The sequence below is a fragment of the Eufriesea mexicana genome, unplaced genomic scaffold, assembly GCF_001483705.2.
Source record: "Eufriesea mexicana isolate 0111107269 unplaced genomic scaffold, ASM148370v2 scaffold77, whole genome shotgun sequence".
NCBI classification, from domain to species: Eukaryota; Metazoa; Arthropoda; class Insecta; order Hymenoptera; family Apidae; genus Eufriesea; species Eufriesea mexicana.
The window spans coordinates 348,432-363,481 of NW_016908244.1; the positions used below are offsets into that span (position 1 = coordinate 348,432).

Here is a 15,050-nt window from a genome sequence, read left to right on the forward strand (position 1 = left end):
TTCCTTCGTACGCAGGAACGTATCGTAGACCCTGTCGGCCCGCCACGCTCATCCTCTCGTGGATCCTCTTGGGCATCGTTTCCAATAGGTAAATGCCTCTCGCGTACGTCTTTCTCTTCGCCGACAGTTTCTTCGTCACGTTCACGCCGGGATACTCGGCTAGCTCTCGCGGTTCTTCCTCCGTCTCACCTTCTTGCAACCTTTCGACCGTCTCCCGAGAGATGTCACGAACGATCTGCTCCTCCTCGGACACGTCTTGCTCGCTTGGAACCGTGAAACTTCGAGGATCCGACTCGTCCGAAGGATACCCGTCGATCGCCGAAGACGCGGGAAACAACGGTTGCACGAGTCGATGACGTTGCTCCACGAGTCGTCGATGATCACGGCTGGCCCTTCGCAACTGTCGCAGCACCATCTCTATGTACTTGAGCGCCTCGCCATTTTCAGCCATTCGTTGCGCTCGTCCCTTCACTCGATACTTCTTCGCCTCGTCCTTCGACTTTGGTTCTCCGAGTAATCGTTCGACCTCCGGCGCGTACGAGATCGTGGAATCTCGTTTAACGATGTCACGATCTTCCCGAACGTCGCCGCGACGGCTATGGTAACGACAGTTCTTTGCTAGAGTTTCCGCGAGGAAGCTTTCGCGTGGCCTGAGAGTGTTCGAGCGCGAGCTCGAGTGGTGTTCGAAGGCGGTGCTAGTTAGGCCCGAACGTCGACGGTTCTAGTTCGGATAGACCCCCTGGCCTCATACGTGCGTCGCTAACGTCCCGACCGCCGAGGTACGCTTTACCGTCGCCACACCGCCGTTTGGGCCACCCGTGATGTAGTGCGCCGACAGTGGTGCCTGAAAGATCATTGAAAAATTGCCGAGAATTAACGATCGCCCAAGTCAACCCATTGGCATTGCGCTCGCGACCACGGCAATAATGTCACCTTCGAGCGCGACAACAACTATCCCCAGCGCGACCAACTAGTCAGCGGTAGGCGATAACGCGTGAAAAATTGTAACGATTTAATCAAGCAGATTAGAATCGATCGTTCGCTCGACTATCTCGAAGGAGATCTATAAGCTGGAACTAGTTCAGGTGAGCGCAGGAATGTACCTGAGATGTCGTAACTGCGTCTCGGAATTTGACACACATTCACTGCCATTGTACTAACCTGCGGTCCAGCGCCGTTCAAGGTATTCAAGCTATTCATTCTCATTGCTTGCGTGTAGGGCGGTGGTGCTGGCGTTACTCCCGGCACAGCCGTGTGTGGCGCATGTCTCAGTTGCTCCGCCGCTGACATTCTATTGTTCGGACAGAAAGGAAAGAACGATCAGAACAATTTCCCTAGCGATCGATATCACCGAATATCCGCGATTAATACGCTCGACGGTACGGATCGTACGCGGAAAATCGTAGGGAAAATCGTAGGGAAAATCGTCCGGCGAACGAGGCGGATTTACCCGATTAATATTAAACGCGCAGGGGGCCCGTACGAATCGACGTTATAAATATTCAAGACAGACGATTCATAATTTACGTGGAATATAATTAATCCGCGGAAACGATTGCACACGCGGCGTACAGCAAATCCGTTAATCGATACGTCGTAAATATCGTAACGTTAACGCGTACGCTGTTCCAACGCGTTGTCGAGCGATGCCCGAAATCGCGCCCTTACCACCCTTCGGTATCCAACCCGTCGTCCTCCCGAGAATATAATTCCAGCGATCGTCTATACTTTGCGACGAATCTCCTTCGCGTCTGTCATCGATTCCACGGAATATCACGTTCCACCCTCAACCCGCCCCCCGGATATAATTCGATCGTCTTCGCTGCGATTCGTGCGCGCCTCTGTAGGATTACTGAGCCAAAACACAATTACAGTTTGGTCAAAGCTTCCTCTATTATCCACAGTGTCGAACTAGATTGCGGGCTGGATGACACAGGGGGCGCGAGTTCCATTGATACCGGCGACAGAGGCGGCAGCCAAGTCCCTGAGAACTTTACCTGAGGTAGGGGTTGCCATACGTTGCAGAGAAACGTGGGTCGATCGCGGGGGTGGTTTGCGGGGTCGAGGTGCCCAAATTCGCAGAACTCAGACCGATCTTCTTTGAGGCTAGTATGCCGCCAGACGGTATCCTGCTTAAGGATTCTCGTGACGCGCCCACTCCTTGCGTCGTGGGCGGCATATAGTCCCTGGTATAGTCTACGTACGGCACGTAACCGTTATTATTACTGCCGTCCTACAACAGAGAAACGAAAGGAAAAATGTTAGCGACAAATACCGGGCCATCGTGCTGGATGCGCCCCCGGATCAATTTCCGCGAACCACCCTCGTCCGAGCACGAACCCAGTCGTGCAACGACCGGAGAACGCCTCGCGTTTTCTTCCCGTCGAGGAACACTCGTCGGGGACTCGATGATAAAATACGATAGAACGAAATGTGCCAGGCGAAATTAATTCTTTGAACGCTATGCAAGGGTGTCGCATCGACCCGTGAAACGTTCGTGCGGCGGTCGACGTTGGCAAGGTTGAGCTCGCCACGGGCACTTTTCTAGGTCTCGAGACATTATAATTCGTTCGGTGTGTACAGAAATTAGGATCGCTACGGATTATCATAGTAGAAGGGCGGTCTAAGATGTGGTCGAATTCCAAATGTTCCACGTAGCAAAGCTGGAATGGCATCAGGATTCGGTGGGGAAATTCTTAAAAACTGCAAATTAAATCTACACGGTCCTCGAGAGTGCATGCCCCGGAGAGAGATTCTACGCTTTAATATGCACTCTTGGAGCTCGCTGCTTCCTCTGGCAATAAACTAGATTAAGCCCTGGCTCCGGTTCTTGGCATCGTCCTCGTGCAAAACGCGAGATTGCGAACAGAGAAAATTTTCGGCCGTGCATACGAGGGTCGAAGCAGGTACTGGCTACGCTACTTACGTTATTCTTCGGCGGGAACGAAGGCTCCGTGTAATCGGCGCTGTAACGGTAACCCAGGGGATTCGGTACGGGGCCGGCTAACGCCAAGGCGTTCACGCCTCTCGTGCTTCCTTCGCCCTCGCTGTCAAGCGCTGTCACGCTTTCCGCATTGCTGACACTCGATCCCGCCCGTATATCCGCTTTCACATCCGAGAGGTTGCTGCTTCTGTCGCTTTCTCGATATCTGTCCGCGTTCGAATCTGTTTCTTCTGTCGATCGATCGGCGGAACAGGGAAGAAAATGAAAAAAACAGAGGGGGGAAAAAAAAAAAGAAAAAGTAGATCAGTACCGACGAAGAACGAGATTCCAGGCAAAAGCTGCACCCCGCGTCGTTTTCCATTGTTCTCGAGTGTTTACCACGGATTAGAATGCGAAACGCTCGACAAATAACAAAGTGGGTGGAGTCGAGGTCGATTTACGATCGGGAAAATACTCGAATCGATCGTACGGCCGTGCCGCCGGATAACTTCGTTATGAAACCGTAAAACGGATAACCGGTGCAAAAAAGAAGCCGTCGGATCAGCCATAAACAAACGCTTTAGAAAGGCGCTGAAAGACCACTGGATGTCGCCAGTCGACTCCACCCTGGCCGCTTGAACACAGCGGCTCGAACGTATCCGTATACTCGTTTGCATTCAATGAGCTATTCTTCATCCGCGGCTACGGTGTACAACCTTTTCCGCGTGGTTAACGATAGATGCCGAGCGATAACGCCGCTGTCTCGTCCACGGACGGGAGGAATTCGTCATGGACGGACAGAAATGACGAAACCGCGAGTCACGAAGGTGCGTAAAAACAATGGGAAACGCGGCATACGTAATGGCGTTATAATTCATTCGAACATGATATTCCACTCACGCATATCAGTCTCCTGGGTCTGGGCCGTCCTCGGCCGGGGCTGTTTGATGCGGTCGCGGCACTGCAGAACGAGTATAATGATCACGCCAATCAGGATCACGCAGACGACCAATCCACCGATGATCAGAATCAGTTGCCAATCGACTGGAATCAACGCTAAGCGTCACGGAAGGTTAAAATCTCGACTGTTTAGCTCGCCGGGTGAAACGTTTCGTCGTCCTCGTTTCTTTCCATTTTTCTACATTTTTCGTTCCGCCTCATCCCTCTCCAAATCCTCTCGACTGTCCTCCGAAAATCCGCGCCGCGATCGCCGCCGCGTTGTCGCGCACCGCGCGGATAAAGCTCGCGGCCGCGAGTGCACGCGACTGCTTAACGATGCGGGCTAAATTTTGCAAAAGCGCTCGCGGAACGCGCGCTTTTCCTGCCTACGCGGCGGTTAATTGAATCTCCCGGAATTTACGGCGTGGCCCGTGCGCGTGTACCGACAAAAATTTACACAATCAGCCGGCTGAATTAGTGGAACGAACATCGGGGGGTGAACGGACTGATCGGTTCTCCGGCAGAGAGATCGGACGGAGTTATGGTGAAAAAATTGCCGGGTTTCGACCGAGAGTTACGATGGACGGGGTCGGGAAAAAAATTGAGACTTACAGCGCCATTTGTTTTCGTTATTTTTGTTCCGGCCGCGTGTTTTGAAAAAAAAAAAAAAAAAAAAAAAAAAAAAAAAAAAAGAACAAAATAAAAGGGGAAAGGAGAGAGAGAGAGAGAAAGAGAGAGAGCGAGAGAGAAAGAGAGAAAAAATTTCAACCCGTATTTTACTATAGCCTGTCCCGGTAACAACGAATCGCCGTTTCGTCTTGTCACTGTTACGCGAACCGATCGAACGCATCAGATTCCGACGCGTGTTTCGCAAAAATGCAAAATCACCGAGCGTACACGCGGTGCGGTTTCACGCGATACCCTGTCACTGCTGTTTTCATTTCGCAGTGGCGCAGTCACGATTTGACGGATTTCGAAATGCGGTCGGTTAGAATTCCGTACCGATCTCGAAGCGTTCGAAATGCAGAGCTGCACGGGAACAGGGCTACGCGTAATTTCGTCATCGGGAGCGAGATACGATTCTCCCTCTCTCTTTTTTCCCCCTTTTCTCTTGATAACCGCGCGACATTTTTCTCGTCCCGGGTTCTCGTTCCTGAAACGCCACCGAGCGGCTTTGCAGGCCGAAAACGTAGCAATTTTTCGGGGACGCGTCGCGCACACGCGGTAAAAAGGGGGTGGAATCGCGGGAGGAAAGAACAGAGAAAAAGAGAGAGCGGGAGAACGAGATAAAAAGAGAGAGAGCGAGAGAGCGAGAGAGAGAGAGAGAGAGAGAGAGAGAGAGTAAGAAAGAACGAGAGAAAGAGAAAGAAAGGTCGACTGGTTATAATGGATATGAACTTACTGTGTGCCGTCAGCTTGATTATGACGGAATCCGTGCCGAAGCTATTCGTGACCGTGCAGTTGTAATCCCCGAAGTACGTGGATATGGGATCGAGCAGCGTGACAGTGCTGACGACTCTCTCGGCGGTGTATTCCTCCTGCACGTAGAACGGCGTATTGTTCGACGAGAAATTGAGCTCGCGACCGGCGAAGCTCCATACCACCGAGTCCGCTTTTGGCACAGATATCGCGGTACACTTCACCTGCGAAATCGAGGAGGAACAGTCGAATAAAAAAGGCCTCCGGTTCGTCGTTTGCCCCCTGCGCCGAATCGACCGATACCGCATCCTCTCTCGCGTGTCCCGCTTTTTAAAACCGCCGCGCGTCGTACATTGACGGGGAAAAAATGAAGAATAGGGGAGGAAAAGGGGCGAGTTAGAGAAAGGAAAAGAGAGGAAAAGGAAAAGAGGAAGGGAAGAATGGATGGGGGAAAAAGGAACAAGAGGAAACACGGTTAGTCGATGGTCGTTGTTCACTCTATGGGTGTTCATCGAACTAGTCTAAATTCCCTGGAAAAATAGCCACCGCTTTGCGTCGCTATTCTAAACCATTTGTTACGTAGGTTTCGGAGCCGCGTTCGATTTTCGGAGACGCGGGCGTCTAGCGATGGCTGCGGTTTTCGCATATTTTCCATAAATGCCTCGTTTCGGGTCCCAGCGCGGAAGTTATGGCGGGTATAAATCGAGGCCGCGTCGTGTTCGTCGGCTTTACGAGACATCGAAAATCAAACGAAAAATAACTGCTCTCGATCGAGGGATGTGTATCAAAGCCCGCTTTTGTATTACGAACGACGGAGGGAAAAGGAGAAAGAGGTGGGAGGAAGGAAAAAGGAAGAGGGAAAAGAAAAGCGACAAGGGAAAGGGATAGCAGGAGGGGAGAGATAAAAGCAAACGAGGCATAGATGGAGAAGAAGCTCGAAGGAAAAATATACCTTGACAACGCCCTCGTCGGGCACATATTGCACCCTCTGTGACACGATGCTCGGCGGTGCCCGGATGTAGATATTCGCGTAGCCCGTCAGCTCCGGAAAACCGGGTACGTGTGCCTTGCAGAAGTACCGTCCGGCCGTCTCGTGGTTCACCACCACGCTGATGTTCGGCGTGCTGGCGACCTGTCGCTCCGAGTCCTCGTGGTACCAGCGGATCTCCGGCGTTGGGTTTCCGTCGACGTCGCATTGCAAGATTTCCGTGGCGCCGTACTGCGTCTCCACGGAGACTGGCGGATGCCGGAACTGCGGCCCGTCTGTGAAATTTAATTTTGACCTCGTACAATCCCACCGGGTCGATATACGTGGCGCGTAGGTACGCGGCGAAGGGAACGAAAACACACGATTCTTCGTGGTTTTAAGCGTCGCGAGATTCGAATTTCGACCGCCCTATTTTTCCCAACGACGATGATTCGCGCGGGATCAAGTTTGCCACTCGTGCTAGGCCGGAGGAAGGATCCATAAACCGAGAGTACGGAGCCGTGAAGAACCATCTCCGAAAACATGCCGGCAAATGCTGCCCTAAGAAGTCCAATTTATCCTCCGCCTCGGCTTTTGACAAGCGTTATCCCGAATTTCGCTGATGCCCGCCAACTGGATCCCGGCTAAATAACACGACGAAACGACGTCGAAGCGCCCTTCCGGATGAACGAATGGGATAAAGAGAGGTCGAGTCAGCGAATACTAACGCGTACGCCTCTTTTCCTACGAAAGAGATACGTCGAAACGTGATTCTTTCTACGACCCGTCAGCGCGATATGACTCGAAAATTATTCCCATCTCCGAATCGTGGCTCTACCCTGGCTCATCCTCGACGTACGATTGACCTCGTTCGTATACTCACACGTTATATCCAGGGTCTCGGTGTCCTCGCTTTTCCCGACATCGTTGTGCACCTCGCACTTTACGATCGCGTCGTGAAGATCGCGAGTCGCGTTGTGGATGATCATGTCCGTGGTGTAGTCGCCGATCACCGTCTTCTCGTTGATGAACCACCTATCGAACAAAAAGCATAGACGCTTGATGAGCGTGTAATTGCTGCATAATTTGCGCGACTGCTCCGCAAAAAGCTGCTACTACCGGTCGATCGACTCGACGAAAAAGTCTCAAGGATAATTATGCATTTTTTTTTCCAATTCCCCGCTCCAGCTTTCATGTCCTCCCTCTTGCCTCTTCCACATCCGTCCGTTCTCCGATTTTCTTCTGCCCACGATCTCGTCCTCCCGTTCCATAATGCGAGACCGTGGTTCGCTTCGGCCATTTTTCAGCTCGGATCGATACCAGTTTTCAGTCGGCGCACACAAAGGACGAAGGAAAACGCGAGAACGATAACCTCCGTCGAATTAGTGGCGAGTCCTTTGGAAACGATCCTCCTCGGGAGGTCGTGGTTTACGTTCGTTCTAAGAGCGCGAGCCTCGTTCGGGTCGCAAGATTTATCTCGTTCTTCGGTACAATCGATGAAAAGAGCGACGAGGATCGTCTCGGACGGCAATAAACGGGATAGAGCGGGCTCTTTCGACCGGTAGAATCGCGTGCTCACATACGTTATCGAAGGAGAACAGGAGGAAACTGAATGAAACGATCACGAAAGTTTTCCAGCTCGTGTATCTTGGAAAGGATCCCGAGGATCCCTTCTTCTTCTTGCGCCCACCGACGACTTACATACATAGCCGGGAATACGTCACGTCTTGGCTCTATCCCGAGTCCACGTCGCTAATACTATCAGGATGTTCTCTCTTTCTCCCTCTCGTGTCGCTGTCTACCCGGGTTTTATTATTTTCGCGAAATTACGCGACCTAGAAACTCGGATCGTAAACGTCCTAAACGGTAGTTTCGCCACCGGTGGTTGAAGCCGACTTTTACGGTTTCGATTTCACGCGAACCATAGCGGCTGTTGAAAGAGTCGTCGCTCGTATGATACCGCGAATTAAACTATTCGAAGCCACTTCTTTGTCCCTGTGTCGCTACTCGACTATACTCGATATACTCGAATCACACGGATACGAAAGCAAAGCCATTCACGCGGTCGTCCGCTTTCGTTTTCGTTTCGCGATCTCTGTTTTATCGGACTCGCTAGACAAACGGCGCAGCTGATACACGCCGATGTATACAAACACGCAGTGCCCGTATGCGCATACACAGAGGGATCGCTGGGCCATCGAAACGGACAACAAGACAACGCGCGACGCAACGCATGACCGGCTAACATTGTCCTAAACTTTGTATTGTCCTCTCTTTGTAACGAGCATCAATTATTTGCTTGCTCTGTACCACGACCGATTGCTTGCTAATTCTCCTTTTGTCCTCGCGTGTGTTGGCCCACCTCGCTGTTCGATAAAGCGACGCTTCGCCCTTCTCTCTCTCTCTCTCTCTCTCTCTTTCTATGTTCCTCGCTCTCGGCTCTTTCCTGCCGCCACTAAAAACGCACGAATTAAGCATTCTCTGGGCCGGCAAATCTGCCACAGCGTGAACCTTTTTGATAGCGTCCTATCGTTCGGCGCGTGTAAAACACGCCGGATTAAAATGCATGGGAGAATGAATTAAAAAAGGAAGAACTCGCCTTTGAATCGAAAGGGTAAACGGCTGCGCGCGAACAAAGGATCGATGGATGAAAAAGAGAACGCAGGGATCACCGGTGCAAATATCGTGGCCTCCGCGAAACGTTTCCACGCTCGTCCCGATGGTTTCTCGATTCCCCGATCGATCCTTCCCGTTGTTCGAGATCGCCGGCTAATTACGGAAACCTCGCGTCACCGGCTGTGCCATCCGCGGTCAGCGGACGCTGTTCGTGGGACGTTCTTCCGGTACCGCGCGGTCCGAATATCGATGGCGTCGTTGGAAGAAAGAACCTTTCCGATCCCGTGTACCGAAGTCCTATCGTCCACGGACATGGAACCGTGAAATCGTGGGCATCGACACCTGGTCGCATGCGACAACGTTTCGAATATCGACGAGACATCCTCTCGTAGCAGCAGGTATCGATCATCACGGGCTATCCTTTCGCCAATGGTCCCGGTGATACAGAGCCATAGAGCGAGGTAGTCGCGTTATTCGCGCGTTTCCCACTCACCTGTACTCGACGTTCCGCGGATTCGCTTCGGCGCGACATTTGAAGCGCAGCTCGGTGCCCTCGACGATGCGGCCATTCTTGCCCAGGCCCGACCAGATTCTCAGAAACACTTTCGGCGCGTAGCGAACCTGAAACACGAGATACGTGAGCTCGATAGGGACACGCGTCGAACACGGCTGAGGGATGCTCGAAATGTCACGCGAGCCGATGCTCAAACTTTCATGACCATCGTCGTCGTCGCGCGATCGATCGGCCCCTGGTTCGCGTCCACTCGCGCCGGCTCGCGTGACTCTCGGAATACCACCGCCACGGTTGCACTTTATTTTCCGTCGTCGGACGTAATTTCTCGGCAATTAATATCGCGCGCTGACAAGTCGGTAAGTAAATGATGTACCCGGGAACGAATGGCGACGCGACGCGTCATCGTTTAGAGCGCGCCCGCCGCCGCGCACGCGATCGACTGGGGTGAGTCGCGACCTCGTCATCGTGAATCATTAACATCCTCGCCGAAAGTAACGAAACGATCTTCCCCTACCGCTGTCCGTCGTCGCCTCTCGATTCTATTCCCTGCTGGCAGGGCTCGCGAAACGGAAACCGCAATGCTGCTATTGCGTCTCGGGGAATAAAGCGGGGCGCGCCGGGGGCTGTGCGTACCCTCTGCGTCGAATGGCGATTACGCCGCGGACCAGCTTTCGGGACGCGACGTTAATTATTCTTCAGCTCGTTACCGCGCTTCTCGTCGCTTTCGCGTGCTGCTGCTGTTAATCTGGTACTTGTCGCATGAAAACGGACTGCCGGGAAAAGTGCGCGCAAGCTCCGAATCCCAGACCTGGCCCATCCCACGGGTTTCAATTGTGGCCTATGGCCCAGTTTTCCCGCATCTCGTTCTTCCAGCTTTCAGCTTACCTCGACGCGCAGTTTCGCGTTTTGCGGCGTGCGATCGGCCGCGTTCTGACTTTGGCACGTGAACGTCGTGTTGTCGTGTTCCTTCCTCGGCATCACCCTTAGCACGGATTTCACGGTGTACAGGGCTCCGCCGTCGAACGGTTCTTTCGTCGTTTTGATACCTTTGTGCAGCACGTTGCCCAGCCCGTCGATCCACGTGATCTGTAATTAAACGACGGCGAGTGTAATTAAAAGAAAATTTTCAACGTCGACCATCGCCGTTTCGTTTTAACGAACTCCGGTCGAACGGATCGAGGGGAACACAACGCGGGATGAAAACGGAATATTTATTCGAAAAAGGAAACTGCGGTGATCCGGGTATAGCCGGTCAGTGACGTCGCGAAGCTGATGGACGCGCAGATCCGAATATGGAATCTTTGCGAATTTCTCTGCAACGTTCCTCCCCTTTTCACGGGAATATCGCGCGAGGTGCTACGCGTAATGTAACCACCCTGTAATTCGCATTAAAAATGCGCGAGAAATTGTACGAGCTTCGTTCGTAGCTAAAACCGCGACTAATTATTCATACGTTAATACGCTTTACGGTTTCGCCGTAATTATATCCACCGTTTATTCCCACTTAATTCCTGCCTAACCGTGACTCGAAGAAGCTCGTTAACGACGTTATTATTCGACCTGGTCTGACAGCGGCATACGCCTTAGCCTCTGTGTCAACTGCGACAACGAGCTTTCGAAAAACGATACTTGGTTGTCTTAAACTGCCGCAAAACGAACACCTGGCCCCCCTCAGCGCTAACGAACAGTTACCATCTACTTCACTGCACTCGATCATTAATTTAAAGCAGCCGGGCTCGTTGCAGCGGAGAGATCCGTCGGATTTCCCGAGTGGAGCTTATCGAACGCGAGCAGAGGAAGAATGCGTCAGAAGTCGAGCGAGCATGGAACGGGCCGCGCATATCGGAAGTTATTTCATTATAACGGACTCCGTCATATTTTATTCAATAATTCGGCTACGATCGATCCTCGTGATCGGGTTCCTAACGGGCCAGCAAGTAGCTGGATCCCCCGGCTTCGAAGTAGCTTCCGGCGACCGCGAGTTTCATCCGCGGATCGGCTCTCGCTTTCCAAACTTTCGAATTTCCCACGGAATTAATTCAGCCTGCAGGCGGTATGATTGAAAATCCCTTCTCTCTCTCTCTCTCTCTCTCTCTGGTCCACCCTATTTTTTCTCTCTTCTCTCCGTCTCGTCTTCAACCGACACGCTGCATACACGTACAACCGGCGACACTCGATTTTTTGTTTTCGTTCCTGACCAATCGAGCGGGCACGTATTCCTGAAAACACTCGGGTCGAACGATATCGCGAAACGATCCAGTTGCCGATACCGCGGACCCAGCAACGCTCAACATGCTGAGATCGATCTAATCGGCTATAATTAGAAATCTCGTGTCGCCGGGGCAACCTGGCCCGACACCGATACCGATGTTTCCGATCAGGAACGTTACCTCGCAGTTTCGTGTAATTGACGCTAATCTCGGATTTCGTGGCAGGATTTCTGGCTTCTGCTGGTATTCTCGGAATTATACAGGATATCGTGCATACCGTAATTTCTTCGTTATAAGCGTTTCGAGTTTTCTCTGTTAAGACGCTGATTCCAATTCGAGCGATCTTCCGGGTATTTGCGTAGCGATAATATCTCGATCGATTTCCAAATATTTCGGGACGTCTTCGAAACGTCTGAAATGCCGTTTCATCGATGTAATCTGATTTTTGTCGGTGTTGGAATAAGATTGGTACAGAAATTCAACGAGATTACGGGAGTGGTTTGCACGGAAGCGGAGTCGTTTGGCGTTATTCCTTGGTTCGTGAAACCTCCGTCGTCCCCGGCCGGCCGGTAACTCGAGGTTAACAGGGGGGTCGCGATTAAAACGATAGGAAATCGCGAAGGAAACCGACTCCGCTTCGGCGGCCCGGAACCTTTCCGCGAGGGAAAAGCCGGGAAAATGGAACCGCGTACAATCCAGCGCGAAGCTCGATGCGCGATCGAGCGGTTGTCCGACTATCCAGAGATAATGAAAGCGTGTTCACCGGAGTACGGGCCGCCGAAAAAATCTCGCTATTGCCTGCTCGACGAACATCGATGCACACTTTTCCGTGGCTCCTCCATTATTCGCCTAGGTTATCCGATCCTACTGCACGTACTATAGCGTCCGCGTGTTCGTGGGTGTTCGCGTGTGCGCCTCTATGAACGAGAGAGCGGCTGCTCTGCCATACCTGCATCGACGCGAATCGATCGTATCGTCTATAATTAGGCATGCTGCATCAATGCTCCTGCACTCTCGTATCACTGCGAGTTACGATTCGCTTTGGTACAACGTTATTTACGATACTTGCCGCGATTGCGCGCGCGCTCGGTCGCGTTAACGCGCGTTATAATTTCAATAAAAGCCACGTAATCGCGCCGAAAGGGTGGAAGCTGCGGCAAGGAGAGGACGGGGGTTGAAAGGGGGTGGTGAAGGAGGGAAAAGGTAAAGGAATAACGATGCAAGATCCCGAGGACTGGATGGACGGTCTTTGAAATTTCTTTCCTCGCTCGATGAATATTCGATGAGCAGGCTCCACCTCTTGGCAACGAACTTTTCTTGCATCTTCACCTCGGAAAATATACGTACTCTCTTCGCGCCCTTACGTACGACTTCTTCGAGAGCGGTCGCTGACTTAATTCCAGCTACGTCGGCGATTGCGGCAGTGGCCATCGCTCCGATGAATCTCGGTGCTCGCGCGAACAATAACGGTATAAAGTGTCGCGGGAAAAATAACAAAGGACCGTCCTTATTCATTCCTCGTGACGCGGATCGCGAGAAGAGCAAGACGAAATTTCTCTGGGTCGAGCCATCTAGCGCGGCGGCGTTCCTTATTCTCCGTATTTTTCAACGAGATTCGTTTAGCGCCACTTTTCTCCGCCACGACGACCAAGCACGGCGACAACGACCACGCGTTTCCCGGCAAATCGATCTCGTTCGCTCTAATTAAAAGTTGGAGGGATTCGTGAGGGCGCGCCACCACTTGTCATCGTGCCTAACGGGCGTCGAGATTCGAATTGCCGCGCGTGTTTTATCCGTGGCGTTGATCGAAGAAAGCCGCGCGTCGTTCGAAGGCAGGCGAGTACGATCGCGATTATAAACGCCGATCGATCGCTCTCTCACCCTAAATAAATGCACCGTGAACCTGCCGCCGCGCCGCGTTCCGTTCACCTATTCTTTCCCTTCAGCGATTTTTTACGACCTAAATATCGGCACGAACGCGACAGGCCTGATCGGTATTCCCTTTTAGCGAAACCGTGCCTCCGTAACCTTGGCTCCGCCCGTTTATTTCCAGCTCAGCCTCCCCTAACGCTCTTATATTTTTATAATTCCTCGTAAGCGGTTAATCTCGTCTAATGTTTCCGCCCAGGTTCGTTAAAGGGTGCTTTATACTCTTTTATAGAAATAATTAAGAAGCAGGAAAAAGGAGAGATCCGGCACGTACCTCAGCGCGGAAAAAACTCGGCGAGATCGCTTACGTTTCCCCAGCCTTCGAATAGCCGTGTATCGAAGACGGGAAAAATGGAGCCGACCGTAATGTACCCAATTAGAGCGATACCTTTGAGTAATCAACTTCTTTCGAATTCGCGTGCAGATATTTCTCGCGTTACGGACTTTAACGATATCACAGGGACCGCGTCGTTTTCCTCGGTCGCTTGCCGGTCAGAGTCGTCCAAGTAGCGACGCCTGGGCGTCGCGTGTGTCTCTGCGAAAGCGGGCTGTTCGTCTTTGTCGTGGTAGCTTTATCGACGTTAATTGGGAAATCAAAGCAAGACATGGCGCGATCTCGGCATCGATACACAGACTCCTAGAAATCGAGTCGACCTCTTACACCGGACCAGTCTGCTCTGCCATTCCGGCCTCGCTGGTAATTAACTACGCCGGACATGCGAAGCAATTGGCAGCGCGTGCGATTTTGTCTCTTTCGACGCGGTTTCTCGTCCATTCGTCACGTTGTTTACTCACAGATACCCACGGGAAATTATTAGCCACTGGTTCGATAGTGCAGCAAAGTTGACCCGGGTCGCCGTGTAACTTGCGGCTCGAAATAATTCGCGACACTGTACACTGGTGCATTGAATAATTCCTGAAGGTCTTCCGTTAATAAACGCGATCGACGGTGGCTCGTTCTCGATCGAAAATAATCCTCGTCGTTCGAAGTACGAGAGAGGCGAAATCGAATCGGACGAACAGCTGGAAACATCGACGACGATCCTCTCCATCCCTACCGTCGCCAGCCTCAGACGGCTTTGCGTTTAATTGCGCCCCGCCGAGTAATTCGATCGAATAAATTGGCTTCGCGTCGCTTCCTAACGAGCAGCTTTCTACTTCAACAGTTGGCGAATTAGAACTTTCGACTAGCGAGCTTGTTTTTGGGCAACCCCGACAGGTCGTCCCAGCTGTTGGAACGTTCGCGAATTTTATGGAAATGCGTATGCCCGCGGCTTGCCCGTCGAATTTCCGTGTTCATCTGGTTTTTTCGGACGACTCGATACGCCAGACTTTTCCTTAACGAATCAACAACGTTCTCTCTCCCCGTGTACAGCCGAGCCACCTCATTAAGCAACGAACGAACGAACGAACGAATGAGTTCCATCGGGTTTCATTAGATAGGGATCAAGCCGCGAGCGACAAACCCGCGAAGAAACTAGTTGGCCGGTAAGAACCACTGTTTGCCCTCCTAATGAAATTAATTATCTAGTC

The 15,050-nt window shown here is 52.0% G+C and overlaps 1 protein-coding gene across 1 annotated transcript in view; it reads right to left on the reverse strand.

Moving 5' to 3' along the window:
• Positions 1-654: 654 nt before the first annotated feature.
• LOC108554823 (irregular chiasm C-roughest protein) overlaps positions 655-15,050 on the reverse strand; it is a 140,322-nt gene continuing 125,926 nt past the window's right edge. The window contains exons 4-13 of the mRNA XM_017910220.1: positions 10,264-10,464; positions 9,358-9,485; positions 7,132-7,283; positions 6,234-6,544; positions 5,265-5,505; positions 3,824-3,979; positions 2,927-3,174; positions 1,998-2,233; positions 1,162-1,291; positions 655-844 (exon numbers count right to left, since the gene is read on the reverse strand). Of these exons, the coding sequence (XP_017765709.1) occupies positions 746-844; positions 1,162-1,291; positions 1,998-2,233; positions 2,927-3,174; positions 3,824-3,979; positions 5,265-5,505; positions 6,234-6,544; positions 7,132-7,283; positions 9,358-9,485; positions 10,264-10,464 (1,902 nt within the window). The 3' untranslated portion in view covers positions 655-745. The remainder of the gene's footprint in view (positions 845-1,161; positions 1,292-1,997; positions 2,234-2,926; positions 3,175-3,823; positions 3,980-5,264; positions 5,506-6,233; positions 6,545-7,131; positions 7,284-9,357; positions 9,486-10,263; positions 10,465-15,050) is intronic.